At 43.2% G+C, this 18,241-nt stretch overlaps 1 protein-coding gene across 1 annotated transcript; it reads right to left on the bottom strand.

Moving 5' to 3' along the window:
• Positions 1 to 11,834: 11,834 nt before the first annotated feature.
• LOC145360304 (forkhead box protein F2-like) lies at positions 11,835 to 16,057 on the bottom strand. Its single transcript, XM_080215465.1, has 2 exons — positions 15,076 to 16,057; positions 11,835 to 11,998 (listed from the first exon to the last, which is right to left on the bottom strand). Exons 1-2 carry the CDS (start codon positions 16,055 to 16,057, stop codon positions 11,835 to 11,837), a joined length of 1,146 nt encoding a protein of 381 aa, XP_080071591.1.
• Positions 16,058 to 18,241: the final 2,184 nt, after the last annotated feature.

Below are 18,241 nucleotides of genomic sequence, written 5' to 3' on the forward strand. Positions count from 1 at the left end.
TTGCACTCATCAGAACAGATTTACAAGAATGCCAAATGTCAAAGGGAATACAAAACTGTCTCTACTAGTCAGAGCCACCCATCAGCACTCTCTTCTCTTGCAGCATAAATTATTGTTACATTCTCATGAACCTGTCCTGATGAGTGTCAGACAAGAAGCTTCAACAGAGAGTTGGCTCTGAACTCATCTATCCATGGGATCATTTTCTTTCTAGCTTCACTGTCCAGATGCCTCCAGCTTTTGAACACCTCTACCAAATTTATTCTCAACCTTCTCTGCTCCTAGGAGAACGGTCTACCTACGCTACTGAAATGTCTGATGCCTGGAATGACTCTGGTACATCTATTCTGCATCCTGTTTCAAACTTGCGCATCTTTCCTGAATTATGTGATTATAATATGAATACACTTTAGGATAATGGTTTTCATCATACGTCCAGTTTCTCTGAAGTTAATTGATTGGAAGGAGGGCTGGGGGGCTGGCTAACTGAGTTGGGTAAATGACCAGTATGTAATTCAGAATAATGCCATTCCTGCTGCGGCTGAGGCACCCTAATTCCTGGCATTCCCCTTAAGAGTGGAGGCAGGGGCAAAGCCCCACTGGCAAAAATCTACCAAGAAAATGGCTCAAGATGAAGCATCAGCGGACAACGAAACAAGGACCTGCCTTTGTGCAGAGCACACATGGAATGGAATAGAAGAGCCGAGAATAGGGCTTGCGCAAATAAACGGGCAATTGTATCGGCGAAACAATACAGCAGTGGGAAACATTTAAAAACGTTTGTTTGTTTATTAATTATTATTCATTGGTATCACCAAGGGAATGCAGGAAAATGTATTTTTCATTAAAAGTAAAGGACAAACTGAATGATAGTGGGACACCACGTTTGGTTGACTCTGCTGTAACATTGTGTCCAGATAAGCAAAAGCAGTTTGAAAGAATTTCACTACCAAGGCGAACTGCGATGAGACATGTAGAAGAAATCTCGGAAAACCCGGACCAACAGTTGAAAAGCAAGGTGAACATTTTTTTCTTACTTCTCTCTGGCACTCAGTGAGAACTGTGGCGATTGTTGAGTTTCATTGAAGCCTTGCCACAAATGTTAAGTTTACCGAGGAATTGTCTCCAATGCAGTCATCGAAGTACATGTCTACTGGAAAGAACTTATCAGAAGAAGCAAATAATTGCGTCTCGAAATGTGGGACTGAATTGGACGAGATTGATGAGTGTGAGACTACCGATGGAGACAAAAATCTTACATTATTGAAAAAGAATTCAAGGCCAAAGCGAAAGAAATAGATCCAGAACAGAATATCGTCTTTCTGGATTGGAGGAGGTTCTCTGCAAAAGTGTTCTGAAACTAAGCAATGTCATGGACACGGTTACAAAACTCCTCAACGTTATTCGAACAAGAGCAATAAACCACAAGTAATTTGTCTCATTGTTAGATGAGCCGGAGTCAGAGTGCGCAGACGTTCTCAACCATACAGAAATTTGGGGAAGGTTCTGAAAAGAATGTGGGAGCTGAAGGCAGAGATTGATTTGCTTGTGCAAAGGTGAAAATATTGATTTTCCTCAATTGAATGATGTAAAATTGTTTGGCTGATTTCGCATTTGCCGTTGATGCCAGGAATCACGTGAGTGAACTGAATTTTAATGTACAAGGAAAGGGGTTTTTGCTCGTAATGTGTACACCCTTATCAAGGCCTTCATGACAAAGTTGTTCTTCTTTTTCCCTGTCAACTTGAAGGCAAGACATTTACACAATTCTCCACTTTGTAAAGGGTGGCATAGTGGTTAGCACTGCTGCTCACAGCACCAGGGACCTGGGTTCAATTGCTTGGGTCACTGTCTGTGTGGAGTCTGCATGTTACCCTCATGGGTTTCTTCTGTGTGCTCCAGTTTCCTCCCAGAGTCTGAAAGGTGTGCTTGTTAGGTGCATTGGCCATGCTAAATTCTCCTTCAGTGTACCTGAACAGGTGTTGGAGTGTGGCGACTAGGGGATTTTTCACAGTAACTTCACTGCTGTGTTAAGCAGTAAGCCTACTTGTTACTAATAAATGAATTTAAATTTAAATATTGGAAAACAGTGGCAACATCAAACAGAGTCAGCATGGATTCACGAAAGGGAAACATTGACAAATCTACTGGAATTCTTTGAAGATGTAACAGGTAGAGTTGATGAGCGGAAGCCAGTGGATGTGGTTTGTTTTGACTTTCAGAAGGCTTTTGACAAGGTCCCACATAAGGGATTAGCATGTAAACTTGAAGTGCATGGGATTGGAGAGAAAACAGGTTGGCGGACAGGAAATAAAGAGTAGGGATAAGCAGATGCTTTTCTTACTGCCAGGCAATGACTAGTGGGGTGCCACAGGGATTAGTGTTAGGATCCCAGCTATTCACAATGTATATTCATGGTTTAGGTGAGGAACTAAATGTAATATCTCCAGATTTGTAGATGATGCAAAGCTGGGTGGGAAGGTGAGAAGGTTGCAGAGATGTTTCAGTATGATTTGGACAAGTTGAGTGAGTGGGCAAATACATGGTATAATGTGGACAAATGTGAGATTGTCCACTTTGGTAGCAAATTCAGGAAGGCAGATTATTATCTGAGAGGGGAATGTGCAATGTTTTAATTTTACTTTTGTTACTTGTGTATCTAAGGAACATTTTATATTCATTATAAGTTGATATTGTAATTTCTCTTCATCTTCTTGATGGTAATTTTAATCTATCATCCAAGTTATTTATATTTTCTTTGTCCTCTCCATTACTATCACAGTACTTAAGTATCCTCTTCTTTATATATAATTTCCCTTTATTCTCTGTTTACCCAGAATACCCCATAATAAGTTTGCTTGTTTGTTTTAGTGGACTGCATTTTTCCCGAAACCTTGACTATCCCTGTAAAGAAAAAGCCACTATATTTTGATCTTTATTTTTCAAGATCTTTTCCTCAGCTTATATTCTTTGGTTCTATCCTCATTCCTTCAATTTGTACCTTTCCAGTTTATTAATCTTCACTATATATCCTTTTCCATCCTGATCTTGAACCTTGCTGCATTGTGATCACTGCTACCATGATACTGCCCTATTTATACCATCCATCCTGTTTTGTTGTCCAGTAGAAGATCCAACAGTTTTTTTTGTTTGACAGCTTAAGCATTGAATCAGAATCATAGAGTTCTACAGTGCAGGAGATGATTTGGCCCATCGAATCTGCACCTACCATAATCCCACCCAGGCCCTATCCCCATAACTCCATGCTCATTGTCCTGACACGCAGGAGTATTTTAGCATGACCAATCCACCTAACCCACTCATCTTTGGACTGTGAGAGGAAACTGGAGCACCCGGAGGAAATCCACGTGACACAGGGAGATTGTGCAAACTCCTCACAGAGAGTAACCCAAGCTGGGATGTAGCAGCAAGGTTGGAGCTGGAATACAATCTGCATGTAACATAATAGCACTACTTGAAAGCAGGGGAAGAGAAGAGAATTTTGTACAGGTGTTAGGTTACCCAGAAAAGATGTGCTATAGCCATTTGTCTCAACAAAAAAAAAATCCAATTTATCCACCAAGATAAAAGGAAATTAATGCAGATGCTGGAATCTGAAACAAAAACATAAAATGCGGGAAAATCTCAACAAGTCTGACAGCATCAATGGAGAGAGAATAGACACATTTTGTCTCTGGATGACCTTATTCAACTTATTCAGATTGGTACAGGGCAAGTAACACTGCACAGTGAAATTACACACTTGAAGTGCAATGATGTGAGGGGAGGCCACTTGCTTGACCTTCGTTCTCCTTATATCCGTTTGCCCTTTGATTTATCTTGAAGCATAAACTTAATGGAAAAAATATATACATGCAAATGAAGCATTTACTGGAGGCACCAGCCCCCAGTGATATAAATAGACATCTATTAAACATCCCCACGGATTATTGGAAAGGGAGATATGGAATCAAGCTTTTAACATACGCGGCGTCACAGTGGTTAGCACTGCTGCCTCACAGCGTCAGGGACGCGGATTCAATTCCGGCCTCGGGTGACTGTGTGGAGTTTGCACTTTCTCGCCGTGTCTGTGCGTGAGTTTCCCTCCGGGTGCTCCAGTTTCCTCCCATCGTTCAAAGATGCGCGGGTTCGGTTGACGGCCATGTTCAATTAATCTCTTAATGTCAGGGGGGATTAGCAGGGTAAATACGGGGGGTAACCGGGATAGGTTGGGATTGTTATCAGTACAGGTTCGATAGGCCGATCGGTCTCTTTCTGCATTGTAGAGGTTCTAAATGAAGGACGACGAGTGTATTTTGAGTGATCTTCAACTGTGGAGTCGTCAAAGCAGCTAAAACCCACACCGTGGCGCTATTGTTCTTTACACCAACTTGAACATTCACTGGTTAATAAAGGAAACTTGTGTGCGCCAAGCTCCGATGTGGGTGGTATTTTTCCCCTGAACACTATATTCCAAATGTTGCATTACTTTTCTGCCGCTTGACGTAAAAACAATTATCACTTCGGAGCATGGAACATTTCATCTGTCCAATATACGGCAAATTCCTTTGGAAATGAGTACATGAGCATTTGTAATTATACTATAAATTACACGCATGCAAACACTATCATAATAATGCTGCTGTTTTCGGAAAGAGTTTGAAATCTTTATAAATTATAAGCCCCATTTTATGTCCTGGGCTCCCATCATTGGTTAACGCCGCCGTTGTTTGGGGCCTGCTCATACGCACAGTGACAGTCAGTGTATGGATGTCATACACAGAGCGAGATGTGCATGCAATATCTCCCGTGTTTCTATTTCTGTTGAATGAGTAATGATTAAGTTGGCCTAATTCTAGCCTCGCAGGGAGAAGCGATCTAAATAACTCTGGGAGGGGAGAGGGGGGAAGGGGGCTAGACAAATAGGCCCCCAATGCATGTTTGACAAAATCATTCCTTCGTCCGGCGTTAGCATGTTAAATGCAAATGTGGGGGGAAAAAAAGGATCGAGTTTTTGAGTTAAGCGGGAGAGACATCAGGTTGGGGGTTCCTTGAACAACAGCCGGAGAAAACAAAATTATTGCTGTAGGAATAATCTCACAAACCATTCTATCCAAAGGCTAAACTTCAAGGTAGCAACAGAAAGTCTGCAAATGCACACCTACATATCAACAGCTGAACCCTTCTACGAACAGAGATTCTTCCCTCGCACTAAAAGCTGGAAAATCTCAGCAGGCCTGACAGCATCTGTGGGAAGAGAACAGAGCCAACGTTTCGAGTCTTCTCGGGTCATCCAGACTCGAAACGTTGGCTCCAAGGGTCATCTAAAACGTTGGCTCTATTCTGTCTCCACAGATGCTGTCAGACCTGTTGAGATTTTCCAGCATTTTGTGTTTTGGTTTCAGAGTCCAGCATCCGCAGTATTTTGTTTTTATCTTAGAGCTTCTTCCCTGCTGCCATCAGACTTTTGAATGGGCCTACTTTATATTAAGTTGACCTTTCTTTACACCCTAGCTATGACTGTCTGCGCCGTCTCCTTTCCTTCTCTAGGTACTATATGCTTTGTCTGTATAGTGCGCAAGAGACAATACTTTTCACTATAGTGTATACTAACACATGTGACAATAATAAATCAAATCAAAAAGTGGCGCTCTGAGACTGGTACATATTCATGCCTGGATCCTGCAAGGCCCTGCGATTGTCCAGCTCCTGAGCGGTAACTTAATCATACCACTAGCAATGAGGGGTCACAGTGGCACAGTGGTTAGCACTGCTGCCTCACAGCTCCAGGGACCTGGGTTCGTATTCCCGACTTGGGTCACTGTCTGTGTGGAGTTTGCACGTTCTCCCCGTGTTTGCATGGGTTTCCTCCTGGTGCACCGGTTTCCTCCCACACTCCAAAAATGTGCAGGTTAGGACATGCTAAATTGCTCCTTAGTTTCCCAGGATGTGATAGGTTCGAGGAATAATAGGGTAACTAAGCGGGGATAGGGTCTGGGAGGGATTGTCGGTGTAGACTTGATGGGCCCCGAATGGCCTCCTTCTGCACTGTAGGGTTTCTATGATTTCTATGTTACCAGTAACGGAAACACACCAATAATCCAAAAGGGCGAGAGAGAAATAGCCAGCAAACACATCTTGCTTGTTTGCAGTATCCTGGTTCACGCAGGCTGCTTGTGGAGTACTCACAGTGATAAGCCCTAACACCATTAGCCAATGTTCCTGTTAGGTTGTGTTTAATATTAGTAAGGGCGAACAGAAAGCTGTGTCTGATCGGAAAATCCGATCAATACTGGTTTAAAATCTCTGCTATTAACTCCTTTGTAATTGGTACTGATTCTCCAGAATTATATTGTCATTAATTGTCGGTTAACTTGATAACAGTTTAAACAAACGATTTATGTTTACAATCTTTTTAAAATTATAATCACCCTACGAGGCGGGCAGATTTTTTTTCCAGGCCCCTTTTTAAGACTTTGTAAGTTTGATTTATTATTGTCATGTGTATTGGTATAGAGTGAAAAATATTGCTTTGTACAGTGAATAAAAATAAGTATTTCAGAAGCGAATCGTTTTTTTTAAAAAACATCATTTGAATTAGTGAATGGAATTCGATCGACTGGAATCCAACTAATCTGGCGGCTGGTTTTGCCCGATACGCTGCTACACTCACAAGCGTGGTTTATCTTCATCAGAATTTTACGGACACGTTTGGAGGGGCGGATTCAGACAGAAGTCAACTTCATGGGTTGGCATAACAGCACCTCAATCAGAGGAACAGAACTCGGTTGGTGTGACTGGGAAGATATGTCTTCAACAATTAGATAAACGGGGGTTGAAACTACAACCAATATCTTAGGTCTACAAATTAAGGCGCAGTTGGTGGGGGAACACCTGAAGGAATTGGTGCTAATTTTACTGGTTCGATATGTGTACACATATCATGTGATGAATGACCAGGCGAACTGGCCCGAAAGGCTATTTTTTTCCCCCCTGATAATCACTTGTTGAGAGTCCTCAGTTTTGTTTCCTCCGGTGCAGTGCGTTTCTTTTACTTTGCTTTTCACATGTCTGTCTGGGATCTTTCACCGGATTTGCTGCATGCACTCGCACTGTTACTGTCATTAAATAAACGAGATAACCCCGTGCAGGAGCGGGGACAGGCTGGCTATGTTCGCTGTCCTGACCTAATAATTGCATTCATAACATTAGTCAGGATATTGTCCATTACTTGCGACCATTTGAGAGCTATCTGCATTTCACTGTCTAATCTATTGAAGTTTGTGTGCTGTGATATAGTGCAATGGTCTGTTAGCTTGGCTGCAGAATGATTAATGCCGCGCGGTACAAACAAATGCTGCTGGTGTGATTGTTTTCGTTCGTACTGTGTAAAAATGTCGATTCATCCCGTCATCTGGACTCGAGTTTAATGGATCAATATTGAAAATAAATATCCTCGGGGTGTGGGCCTCTCTGGCATTTCATGTCCAGCCCTTATTACTTCCTTTATGTTGCAGTTAATTATTTTTCAAAAAAATTATATTCCATTCTTGGAGTTCCAAAACCAATGTGCAGAGTTGATAGGGGACAAACCCTTAAAACTTGCTTGCTGCAAAAATGAAACTATTTCAAATTGCACCCAATTCAAGGTCCCCATAAAAGGAGGGAGACGTGCCACATCCAACCTGACAGAAGCAGACATTACACCTGATCTCAAGCTTAATCCTACACTTGATCTTAGCCCAAAGGCCAAGAAACTATACATTCTGTTGCAGTTAATCTTAACACCATGGAGAGACTTGCGGGGGCCATTTCCGAGACATGTAAGGGTCAGTCACTTTTGTACAGTCGGGTATAGTAGGCAGATATTTAGTGAACTAATTGGGCCTTGGGGATAATCCGACAGCTTCATGTTCACTTTAATGATACCAGATTTTTTTAAAAAAAATATGTATTTGCAAATTACTTTTCAGACCCGCGTCCCCTGGATTGCTGGCCCACTAAGAGAACATCGCTACAATATTCGAATTCCGCTCTACCGTAATATTGACTGAACTCTCGTCATTTCTGTAACTACTTTCAGATTGTAGGTAATTTATCTAGAGTATATAACAACTCATAATTTGTGCCCGTATGCCCGAATATTCGCTTCACATCATGAATAGGTTACTTCAATCGGGATATTGCCTTGACATTAAAGGGGGAAAAGGATTCTCCATATCTGGGTGATGCCTGTTATTATATGGACCTACCTCGCACTGAGTTGATCTTTCTCTGCATCTTAGCTATGGCTGTAACACTACATTCTGCACTCTGTCCTTATCTGTACAGCGTGCAAGAAGCAATGCTTTTCACTATATACTAATACAGGTGACAATAATAAATCAAATCAAAAAGTGAGGAGGGTGAGACGCAGGTAACAGAAGGAAACAAGTAATGGAAAGCTTATCAGAAAAGTGCAAACAATTCGATTTGTGATTAAAGGGGAGTTGTGTCCTAGTGGTATTGTCACTAGATTAGTAATCTAGAGACCCGGGTTAATGCTCTGGGGTCTTGGGTTCAAATCCCACCAAGACAGATAATGAAATTTGAATTCAATACAAATCTGGAATTAAAAGTCTAATTATGACTGTGAAACCGTTGTCGAATGTTCTAAAACCCATCCGGGTTCACTTTAGGGGAGGAAATCTGCTGTTACCTGGTCCGGCCTACATGTGACTCGAGCCTCCCAAAGGAATGTGGCTGAGGAATGGAGGGTATTTAGAAATGGGCAATAAATAGCCTGCAGTGCCCACATACCCTGAACGAATAAAACAAAAGTCCATGAAAAAAGAGAAGGGCAAGAACATTGTTTAAAACAAAATGTGCTGATATTTGAGAGGGAATCCCGGCAGCTTGCTGCATTTCAGAATGATGCTGAAAAATTGTATATTTGTATATTTCTTTCTGATAGCATGTGGTGCAATGACCAAAGAGATTGGCCGAGGGCGCTCTGTCCGCATACAGCAACTCCAGCCATTAGCCTGGTGTGTGTGTGTGTGTGTGTGTGTGTGACTGAGTGATTGAAGGGGAGCTGATCCAGCGCTGTCTCTCTCTCCCCACCAGCCCACATACACAATCCAAATAAACCGCTCACATGTGCGGCAGATATCCATTTTATGAAGCGACTGAAGAATGTAAACTCAAGTCGTGGGGGGGGAAATCTTGCCAAAAAAAGTAAAAAAAAACTATCGAGAGTCGACCACCTCACACTCAGTGAAGAAGGGCAGTTGGCAAAACCTGAAGTGTCGTTTTGTCCCTGCAAGTTGTCACTGCGGGGAAGGAAGGTTTACTGTCCCGGGACGGACACAGCATTGAGAAGTTTATAAAATAGATCTCAAAACTGGAAAATAAAATACAGAGAAAAATGCAGCAACATCTTAAACGGTTTGGAGGCTTTATATTAAAATAATATGGCGCGCATAGATTCAGATAAAATTCCCCGATAAAATCTTATCATTCTTTGTGTGGAGTAATGAAGAATAAAAACTAAAAGGAATTCTAAACTGATTTGTACGTATTTGTTCGAATCTGTATGATTCCCAATAAGTAATACAATTCCCACATTAGTTTTTTTTAATGGAGACCCATCATTTGCAGTTATCCAGTTGAGACCCTTGAGAACTTTGATTTAATTTACTGTAAATGTGGTTAATGTTGGTGCTGGTAATGCCACAGGGTAAATATTTCTATCAAGTCACTGCGGGCCCGAAACTGCAGATAGGTTTTCGGCATTTTAACTCATTTCACTTCCCTCTCCCGAGCTGTTCTGACAGAAGCATTTAAAATGCAAAACTTGCTGTGGTGCCCAATACCTTTTCAGTTCACCCAGGAGAATAGAGAGGGGCTGGCTGCTTGAATAAGTTGGGGTACCCCCCCCCCCCTCCACTTGCCACTCTTTGAACAACTCGATTGTTGGTAAAGGGTGCACGCACCAAGAGATGGGACTCCTACCACCCCGCCTCCCCCCACCCCCAGTCCCCCTCCTCCCCAAGTATAATGTGTCCTGGTTAAAATCGCGAGGGCAGAATTGCTGCAAACTGGCGCTTCGCACAAACACACAATGGTAACTGATGTTGCTGATTGCGAACACCCATCGGGAAAGCCGTGGAGGAAGGCTTGCAGAATGCTCACTGATAACGGGTATATTATACTGGCGAGGGCGGGGGTGGAAGGGCGGGAGGGTCTGACCTGCTCTTGGAAGAGGACACGAATCAGCTGCTATATTTATCCAGAGCCGTGCCCTTTCTGCACGGGGGCTGGGGGTGGGGTGGTGGTGGTGGCGGGGGGGTGGGGGGGGGGGGTGGTCACTGTCAAACGCCTCATTCTCGGCCCTGGATTGTCCTCCCTGACCCTCTTCCATTTTCTAACAACGTCCTTCTCAGTGCCTCTGGAGTTGTCGAGTTTATGAAAAGAAACAACTGTGACTTTTAACTCCGGCAAGCCAGAATTAACAAATAGTGCAGATTCAAATGACTTTAAACCTCTAAATCTGGCTCTGCCTTTTTAGTTATTTCGTTGAATAAAACCCATCCGCATTCACTGGAGGTGTTTAGCGATTGCAATTATATCTAAACTTAGACTAGTAGAATCCCTGCAGTATAGGCCATTTGAGCAACTGTTTTCAATTGTTTCTCCTTTGGACTATTTCTAGGTGTCAATAATGACAAAAGCGTTCACCTTTAAGATTAGAATATAACCAGGTTCCTTCAAATGGACAAACCTTCTTAATTTGGAAGCACAATTTTTGTAATTGGACACTTAAAAGATAGAACTCAGTGATGTCCTTAACACGGCCGGACACTGAGCGGGCCACTTCCTCTCTGCACAAAATACAGCCTAAAGTCTGTCAGCGGTGCTAGCCGATTCTTCAATCAGTTTTATCCAGAATACATTGATGAATGCTGCAGTCAATGTTACTTAAATCAATCTTTCATGAAGCCGGCATATTTTGCAATTGGCGTTTACGAAATGCGGACATGTGGGTAAACAGGGGGTCACACTGTAAATCCTATTAGGAGTGCAGCATCCGCCTTATCACGATGTGGGACCTGAATTCATTCTTCGATAAGAAAAGTGGAATAAGCGACATTCCGAATTATATTTTTTTTATTGAACTTAGTTTTGGCAACAAATAGTTTTGACAAAGAATCATAAAGTATACATTTTTCAAGTGCAATTATATTCAAATGTATTCATTTATAAAAGCATAATGTGCGTGTATATATATGTGCCTTATTATAGTTAATGCTAAAAATCCGGATAGTCCTCGCAAAAAAATAACGATTCAGTATCTGTAATACTGTCATGGTATCAAGTGTGACCTTTTGGTTTCAAAATTTATACATAAATACAGTACGCTAATGCTCCCCACTAAGCATTCCGCTCTTAATACTGCTATAGAAACTGAATGCTGTTAAAATAATTAGACTCCTCATATACGCACCAATTCTTCCTTCTTAACTAATAGACAGACTCAACCGGACAGTTCGTCTTCGGGGTTAAATCATTCCTTGTTTTCATCGAGACAACTCCAGCTAAGGAGACAGTCACATTTTAAAATCGGCAGCTGTGTCGCAGATCTGGAGATACTAGGGTGTCCTCAAAGGCATTTATTCTCTCCCCTTTCCCCCTGTTGTAGGGCAAAGACTCTGAGGTGGGCGAGAAGAAACTCTCAACTCTTCACAGTGCCGAGTCCTGGCTTGGGTTTAACATTAGTCAGAATAACCAACAGCGACAGCAAATGTATCAGAGGAGAGGCGGGTTGTTGGAGAAGGGTGCTGTGCAGGGTCTGTTCACATAACACAAGGTTTGATGTCCTGACACACACTCTGGTGGTGGTGGTGATAGTATGAGCCGCTGGCCGAGGGGTGGAAAGAGGAGATCCCGTTGAAGTTGAGCACGAAATCCTTCCTGTCACAAACAGGCGTGGAGTGAGTCTGATAGCGAGGGAGCCCCACTGGAACGACACAAGAGCGAGTGTTAGATAAGGCTGGCGCGGGGGGGCTCGCTATTAGCTGCATTTCAATCATTATCACTTCACATGTTCAGTGATTCAAAAAAATGATGAGGTCGATACATATTTGCTCTCATTCCGCCTGGGGAATCACACCCCAAACGACGACATGGTGTGTGTGTGTGTGTATGTGTGCAGGGTAAAAAATAAAATCAGGGTTTCGTTTTATGTGGGACACGGTCGCAAGTTTAAGGGGCTGTTTCTAGTTTGCCAGATGTTAACTCCACATGTGTCTTTTCGGACTCGGTAGTTAAGCATGCACATGGTTAGAGCATCCCCGCTTCAAGGTGTTAGTTTTAAGATACTGCTCTCCCTTCTCCACTTGCTTGGAAACCCTCTATGCCAAGGGCGAAAACTCTAGTTTCCCATTTAGGCCTACAGTTGTTACAATCGTAGGCCACTTACTGTCAGTGCCGAAGCAAATCTCATTTCAGTTCACAAGGTCCAACTAGGGTAACTGTCTCAGAATTCTACTAATAGGACGCATTTAGTTTAATTTGATCAAACTCCCAGACAATCCCAATTAACCCTTCATTTAGTAAAATGGTTTCGAGGGCCAGATACATGGGGAGTTTTGGTGAATATATATTTTATGTTTTGATTATAACCAGATTGGAGTTAATCGGTTTTCAATGTGCAGCTGCCGTCTATATACCGAATGCTGATATTAAACCCAGTACAGTTACCATGGCCCATAGTTGTCAGTTCTATCTGAAAGCATCGCATTATGCCAATCTCCTGATAGAACCGGCCTCAATCTTTCTCTGAAACGCTTTATGAAATCGTGCACCTCATTTCAAACAACGACATTTTTTCATGGGAGATTTGTATATTTTCTCAGCTAGCAAGTATATAATCAACTGGTACAGGAGCGGAAATCCAGCTATTTTTGCAGTTTGGGCCAGATATTCGGCTTCAAGATGATGCCGACTTTCCATGACATCTCCAAATAATACTCGGCACTGTCATTTATTAATGGTCCATCCACAATGCTTTCATATATCACAGACTGGGCTAGATTGCAGATTCTTGGTAAAGCATTTGACAAGGTTTTCAATATTAGTTCTAATATTTTGGTGGCTGTCACTTAAAAAATATACTGAAATAAGGAACTCTGGTGCACGCGGTTATTAGAGAACATCTGCTAATAACCGTGAACCGAAGGAAAGTTAGAATCGGTACAGCCGGTTACCTGCACCAACCCTCATCCTCCCCCACCCATGCAACACACATACACATTCAACACACATACAAAAAACACATACACAGCACGCATACAACACACATTCACAAAGCACATACACAACACACATACACATACAACCCACATACGCAAAACACAAACACAGCACATATACAATACACATACACAATACACATACATAACACACATATACATACAACATACATACACAAAACACATAATACATACAACACACATACCTAAAACACATGCACATACAACACAAATACACAACACACAAACACATAGAACAGAAAACACATTCAAAACACATACACTAATACATACAACACACAGATACAATACATACAATACACGTACACACAATACAGACACAAGATACACACATAATACACACACACAGCACACGGACACGCATGCATACACATACACAAACAATACATACACACATATACAGAACACACACAAATACACACATCTCGGGACTACAAGTTGTCCATTGCGCTTTTTATGTGTTAGGGTTGCTGTTTCTGCAACACGTCACTCTGGCCACCTATCGTAATTGTCCAAATCATTGCACTTTGAAATCTACATATTTAAAAAGTTCAACTTTTAATTCCGACCCGTTGGTGCATGGGGCAGATAGATACAGATGCCTTTGTGTTGGCATTTGCCGAACATCGGTTCCCAGAACGTTTAACAGAATCAGCTCTCATCTGGGTTAAGTCAAGCTAAAATCCTCTTCAGTGTGGTCCGGCCGCGACTGTCTTTGTTTAGTTAACCTCCCCGACCCGCATTTTCAGTGACTGTTTGGAGAGTTCTGCCTCGAGACTCCACGCTTCCTATACATCTTGTAGACGTTGGGGTTTTGTTTTTCTCGCTGTTTCGCCGTTTCAGCAAAAAGACATTTAAATAAGGGGGGAGGGGGGCAAAATAATATGCACTAACCTTTGATAAGGGCCTTTTAAAACGTTTGGAACCATGAAAAAGTATAGTTAAATACAACAGCTGTAAACCTTCGTCAAATATACGATTGTATAACCTGTTCTAGACAGGCAATAATTCCATCGACATAGGTTAATTCGTAAAACATCAGTAAAATGTGCATTTTCTGAGGGGAAAAGGACATTAAATCTTCCAGCGCTACATTTGTAATGCACCAGTCAAATATATTTTAAATTAAAAAAAATGCAACAAGGTTGTATAAAATCAGACATTTTTAACGTGTAAGACTGACGAAGGATTGGGCCACAGCTTTAATCTAATCCCAGCTGCAACAGATAACACTTATTGCTATTATTCCAATTCCATTATTGAGAGTCACGCTTCCACGTCGCCTCGTTAACGCTAAAGCGAATGCTTCGTTATTCGCACGATCGATTACTATGCACCTCTCTTTTAGCATACGCCGCCCTATACTCCGTTTGCCCCTCATCTTTCAACGTGAACCCTGCAATTCGACCCTTTGCTCCTCAGACTGTAACGTTCTCAAATAAAGTTTTCTGATCGAAGAACACATTAATATAAGCGATTCAACTCTTGGGCTGGCACTGTCGTTGTTATTAGACAGCTAATCTCGCCAGTTTTAAAAAACCTCTTTTCACTTGGGCTTTCCCCCCTCATTCTTTTGGGGGTCTTTATCAGACGCACTCTAATATTTTATTCTATTTCAGAAATTCGGCATTGCATAACTAATTTATAAAAGGGTTTGTAGTCAAGGCCCGTTGCCTGCCGACCTATGTGTGATGGGTTGATTAAGCAAAACAAGGCAAAAATATAGTTTGCTCTATTTCAAAACACCGAGAGAAGACCTTACCTGTAATTTCGGCTGGGTCCCTTGTATTCTGGTGGAGGTAACTCTGTTCCAGCGAGTAGGAAGACATGCTGGAGTGAAGGCTGGAAGGGACAGAGTTGATGTGACCCAAGCTCTGCTGCTTAATGTACGGGGAACCTCCCGAGGATGACCACTGGGCAGCCGAGGCCGAATAGGGGGAATGGCACTCCAAGGCACTGGCAATAACAGGGGAGGATGGCACTGGGCTACTGCTGCTGTCGGGGCCGTACTCCCCACCTGAAGACACGGGGCAGCTGGCCATGTAAGTCGAGCCAGGGTTGGGGGACATGTGGGGGACGTGGTGGCCGCTGCTGAGTCCATCATAGCTCCCGGACATTGAGTTACTCATCATGCTGAGGCTGTTCTCCAGGTTGTAGCCATTGGCGTGGCAGGAAAGCGAAGTCGTCGGCCCCTGGAAGTCGAAGGGTTGCGGGATGAGAGAGGGGCCAAACCCTAAGCCGTTCATCATCCGATACATGGGTTTGAGGGTCTGGCATTTCCTGCGGAAGCCTCGGGGTCTGCGGCGGAACGAGCCTTCCTCAAACATGAATTCGCTGGCCGGGTCGATGGTCCAGTAATGTCCCTTCCCGGGTCTGCCGAGACCCTTTGGCAACTTGATAAAGCACTCGTTCAGGGAGAGGTTGTGGCGCACCGAGTTCTTCCAGCCCTGGTAGGAGCCCCGGAAGAAGGGGAAGCGGGTCTGCAGGAACTGGTAGATCTCACTCAGGGTCAGCCGCTTGGTGGGGGAGCTCTGGATGGCCATGACTATCAGGGCGATGTAAGAGTAAGGGGGCTTCTCGGGTCGCCGCAGGCCACCGTTGGTCTTCTTGACTTTGGCCAAAGTGGAGTTCTCCATGGTCGGGGATTGCTGTGTGATCAGGGCCGACTTCAGCACTCCCGGGACCGGGCTGGATCTTACGCTGGCCGGAGGTTCCAGATGCTGTTGTGGGGATTCGGTAGTCATCCTCTTCTGGAGCCAAGGCAGAGTGTCTGCGATCCGGAGAGAAAGGGGGCGGAGGGTCAGGGTGAGGGGGGGGGGGGGGGGGTGGTGATGGTGGGAGGGGGGGGGGGATTAAGAAGAAGAAAAACTTTTTATTCCCCCTATAATAATGATCTCTGTAGACGCTACGCCCTATTTGATTTCACTGGACCGCAGGACATTTACTCCGCACGTCAGACACACAAGCGTCCTATTCAGTGGCCCTCTGACAGCCACCTCATTGCTCTAAGCCTCGCTCCTCACGCTCGGGGCCGGCTGTCGACATGTGGACGGTTCAACGCCAGATTCGCCTTAATCCCCAGGTACGCTTGCCTGCCTGCCTGCCCGCATGCTCCACCCGGGGCCTCTCGTCGGAGCTGGCGACCGCTTCATCTGGCTGACGTTCCCATCTGTAGGAGATTGGATAGCTGGGGGGAGGCGGGGGGTGGGGGGGGGGGGGGGGGTTGAAGAAAAAAGTTCCCTCTGACTCCTGGCAGTGGTGTGAGTGGCCCCTGAGATACGCTGCTGCTTCCTTCACCTGGTGGCCACCCCCTTTATCAAGAGGAAACGCAGAGAGAGGTCGCTCTGTTTCTCTTCCCCCTCTCTCTCCCTCCTTCCCTCCCTCCCTCTCTATCCCGCAATGGCTGATGAAAAGCCAGAGAAAGCGTGGCCACATATCACTGAGTAACCCTCCCTTCTGAACCTCCTCCTCTCGGACGAAACCTGAATTAGGGCCCCCCCCCCCTTTTCCTCTTAGCACATCTCGAGAAGGTATATATAATATATAAACTAATTGCTTGGGTCGAATGGATTGGTGGCGAGAATCTGCACATTTAAAACAAGAAGATATAAATATGTGTATTATGCATATTTAATATAAAATATTGTATATGTAAACAATATGTGTAAATATATGGGATACGTATATTGTATATGCATGTAATATATGCAAATATTTAATATTAGATTTTATATTAGATATGAATAATACACATATTTATATCTTGTTTTAAATGTGCAGATTCTCGCCTCCAACCCATTCGACCCAAGGCATTAGTTCATTAATCAATCTAATATAAACATCACATGTTAGGGAGAATGAGATGGAGAGGGAACATTCGTTTCTCTTACTGGCTGCGTGTCCTGGTTATCAATATGTATCCAAAATATTGTCTGAAGGTTTCCACATTTTCAAAGGATCCCTCTTTTGCATTTATTTTTGCCTTTTACCCAAATGAACTTGTATCGGAATTGCTGGCAGAGTGAGGATATATTCCTCCCCCTTTCCCCCATCAGCACTATTCATTCCGGATCATTTCACTCCTTCGTCTCATTTTGTTACCATTCGGTACAAGCCTGCGCCAGTCTATATGCGAACTACCCCAGATTCCCGCAGATTTTGCTTCGTTGAAACGGACAAGTGCCGCCTTCAGCATCGAGGGTCAATTTTGCAGCCTCTTAAAACGGTCCGGATTGCTCCTTGGCTGAATGAATGTTGTGTAATTATTAAAGGAGGGCAACCAGCAAGCAAAAGACAATATAAATATCCACATTTCTATCATCCGCCTCCTATCAATAATCTCATTACAGTCTGGTCGGGGCAAAGATGTGAAGTTGCTCCTCAGGATGCCCTTTTGTAAAGGTATCTGGGACCTACTTGAGATGTAAGACGCTTATTCGAGCTGTACAATAATCATTTCAATTATTCCCAGGCACTTGCTCTGATACTCGCATGCATGAAAAAAGCACAGCCTCAGATGCACATGGTACAAACATACCGCCACATGCTTCACACAACACACACTGACCGACCCCAATATACTCAAACACACCAAGACACCGATACATTCAAATGTGTACCGACATATCCACACCAATCCACTCAAGATTGGATACTGTTTGGTTTCAAATACCGCATCATCTAATTTGGATAGTCGAAATTATTTCCTTAGTTGATTTCTAATTTCAAATCTTTATGAAATATGTTGTTTTACACAAAGATTCGATTTGCCACAATTCCTGTATCCGTACTAGTTTTTTTTTAAAGGTAGAATGATGGGAAACAAAATGTACTTTTACAGCGACATTCACAAACATACACCTCTCCATCCCATACAAGTTAGACACACACTATCTGGATTTAAAATATCTGAGGTTTTCTATCGAAGA

Source organism: Carcharhinus amblyrhynchos, chromosome 2 (assembly GCF_965287045.1).
Source record: "Carcharhinus amblyrhynchos chromosome 2, sCarAmb.v2.hapA, whole genome shotgun sequence".
NCBI lineage: Eukaryota > Metazoa > Chordata > Chondrichthyes > Carcharhiniformes > Carcharhinidae > Carcharhinus > Carcharhinus amblyrhynchos.

Coding starts and splice junctions, on each gene's coding strand:
- LOC145360304 (XM_080215465.1), bottom strand. CDS start 16,057: ATGACTACCGAATCCCCACAACAGCATCTGGAACCTCCGGCCAGCGTA. Junction 11,999..15,075: donor GGACCCAGCCGAAATTACAG/GTAAGGTCTTCT, acceptor GTGTCGTTCCAG/TGGGGCTCCCTCGCTATCAG.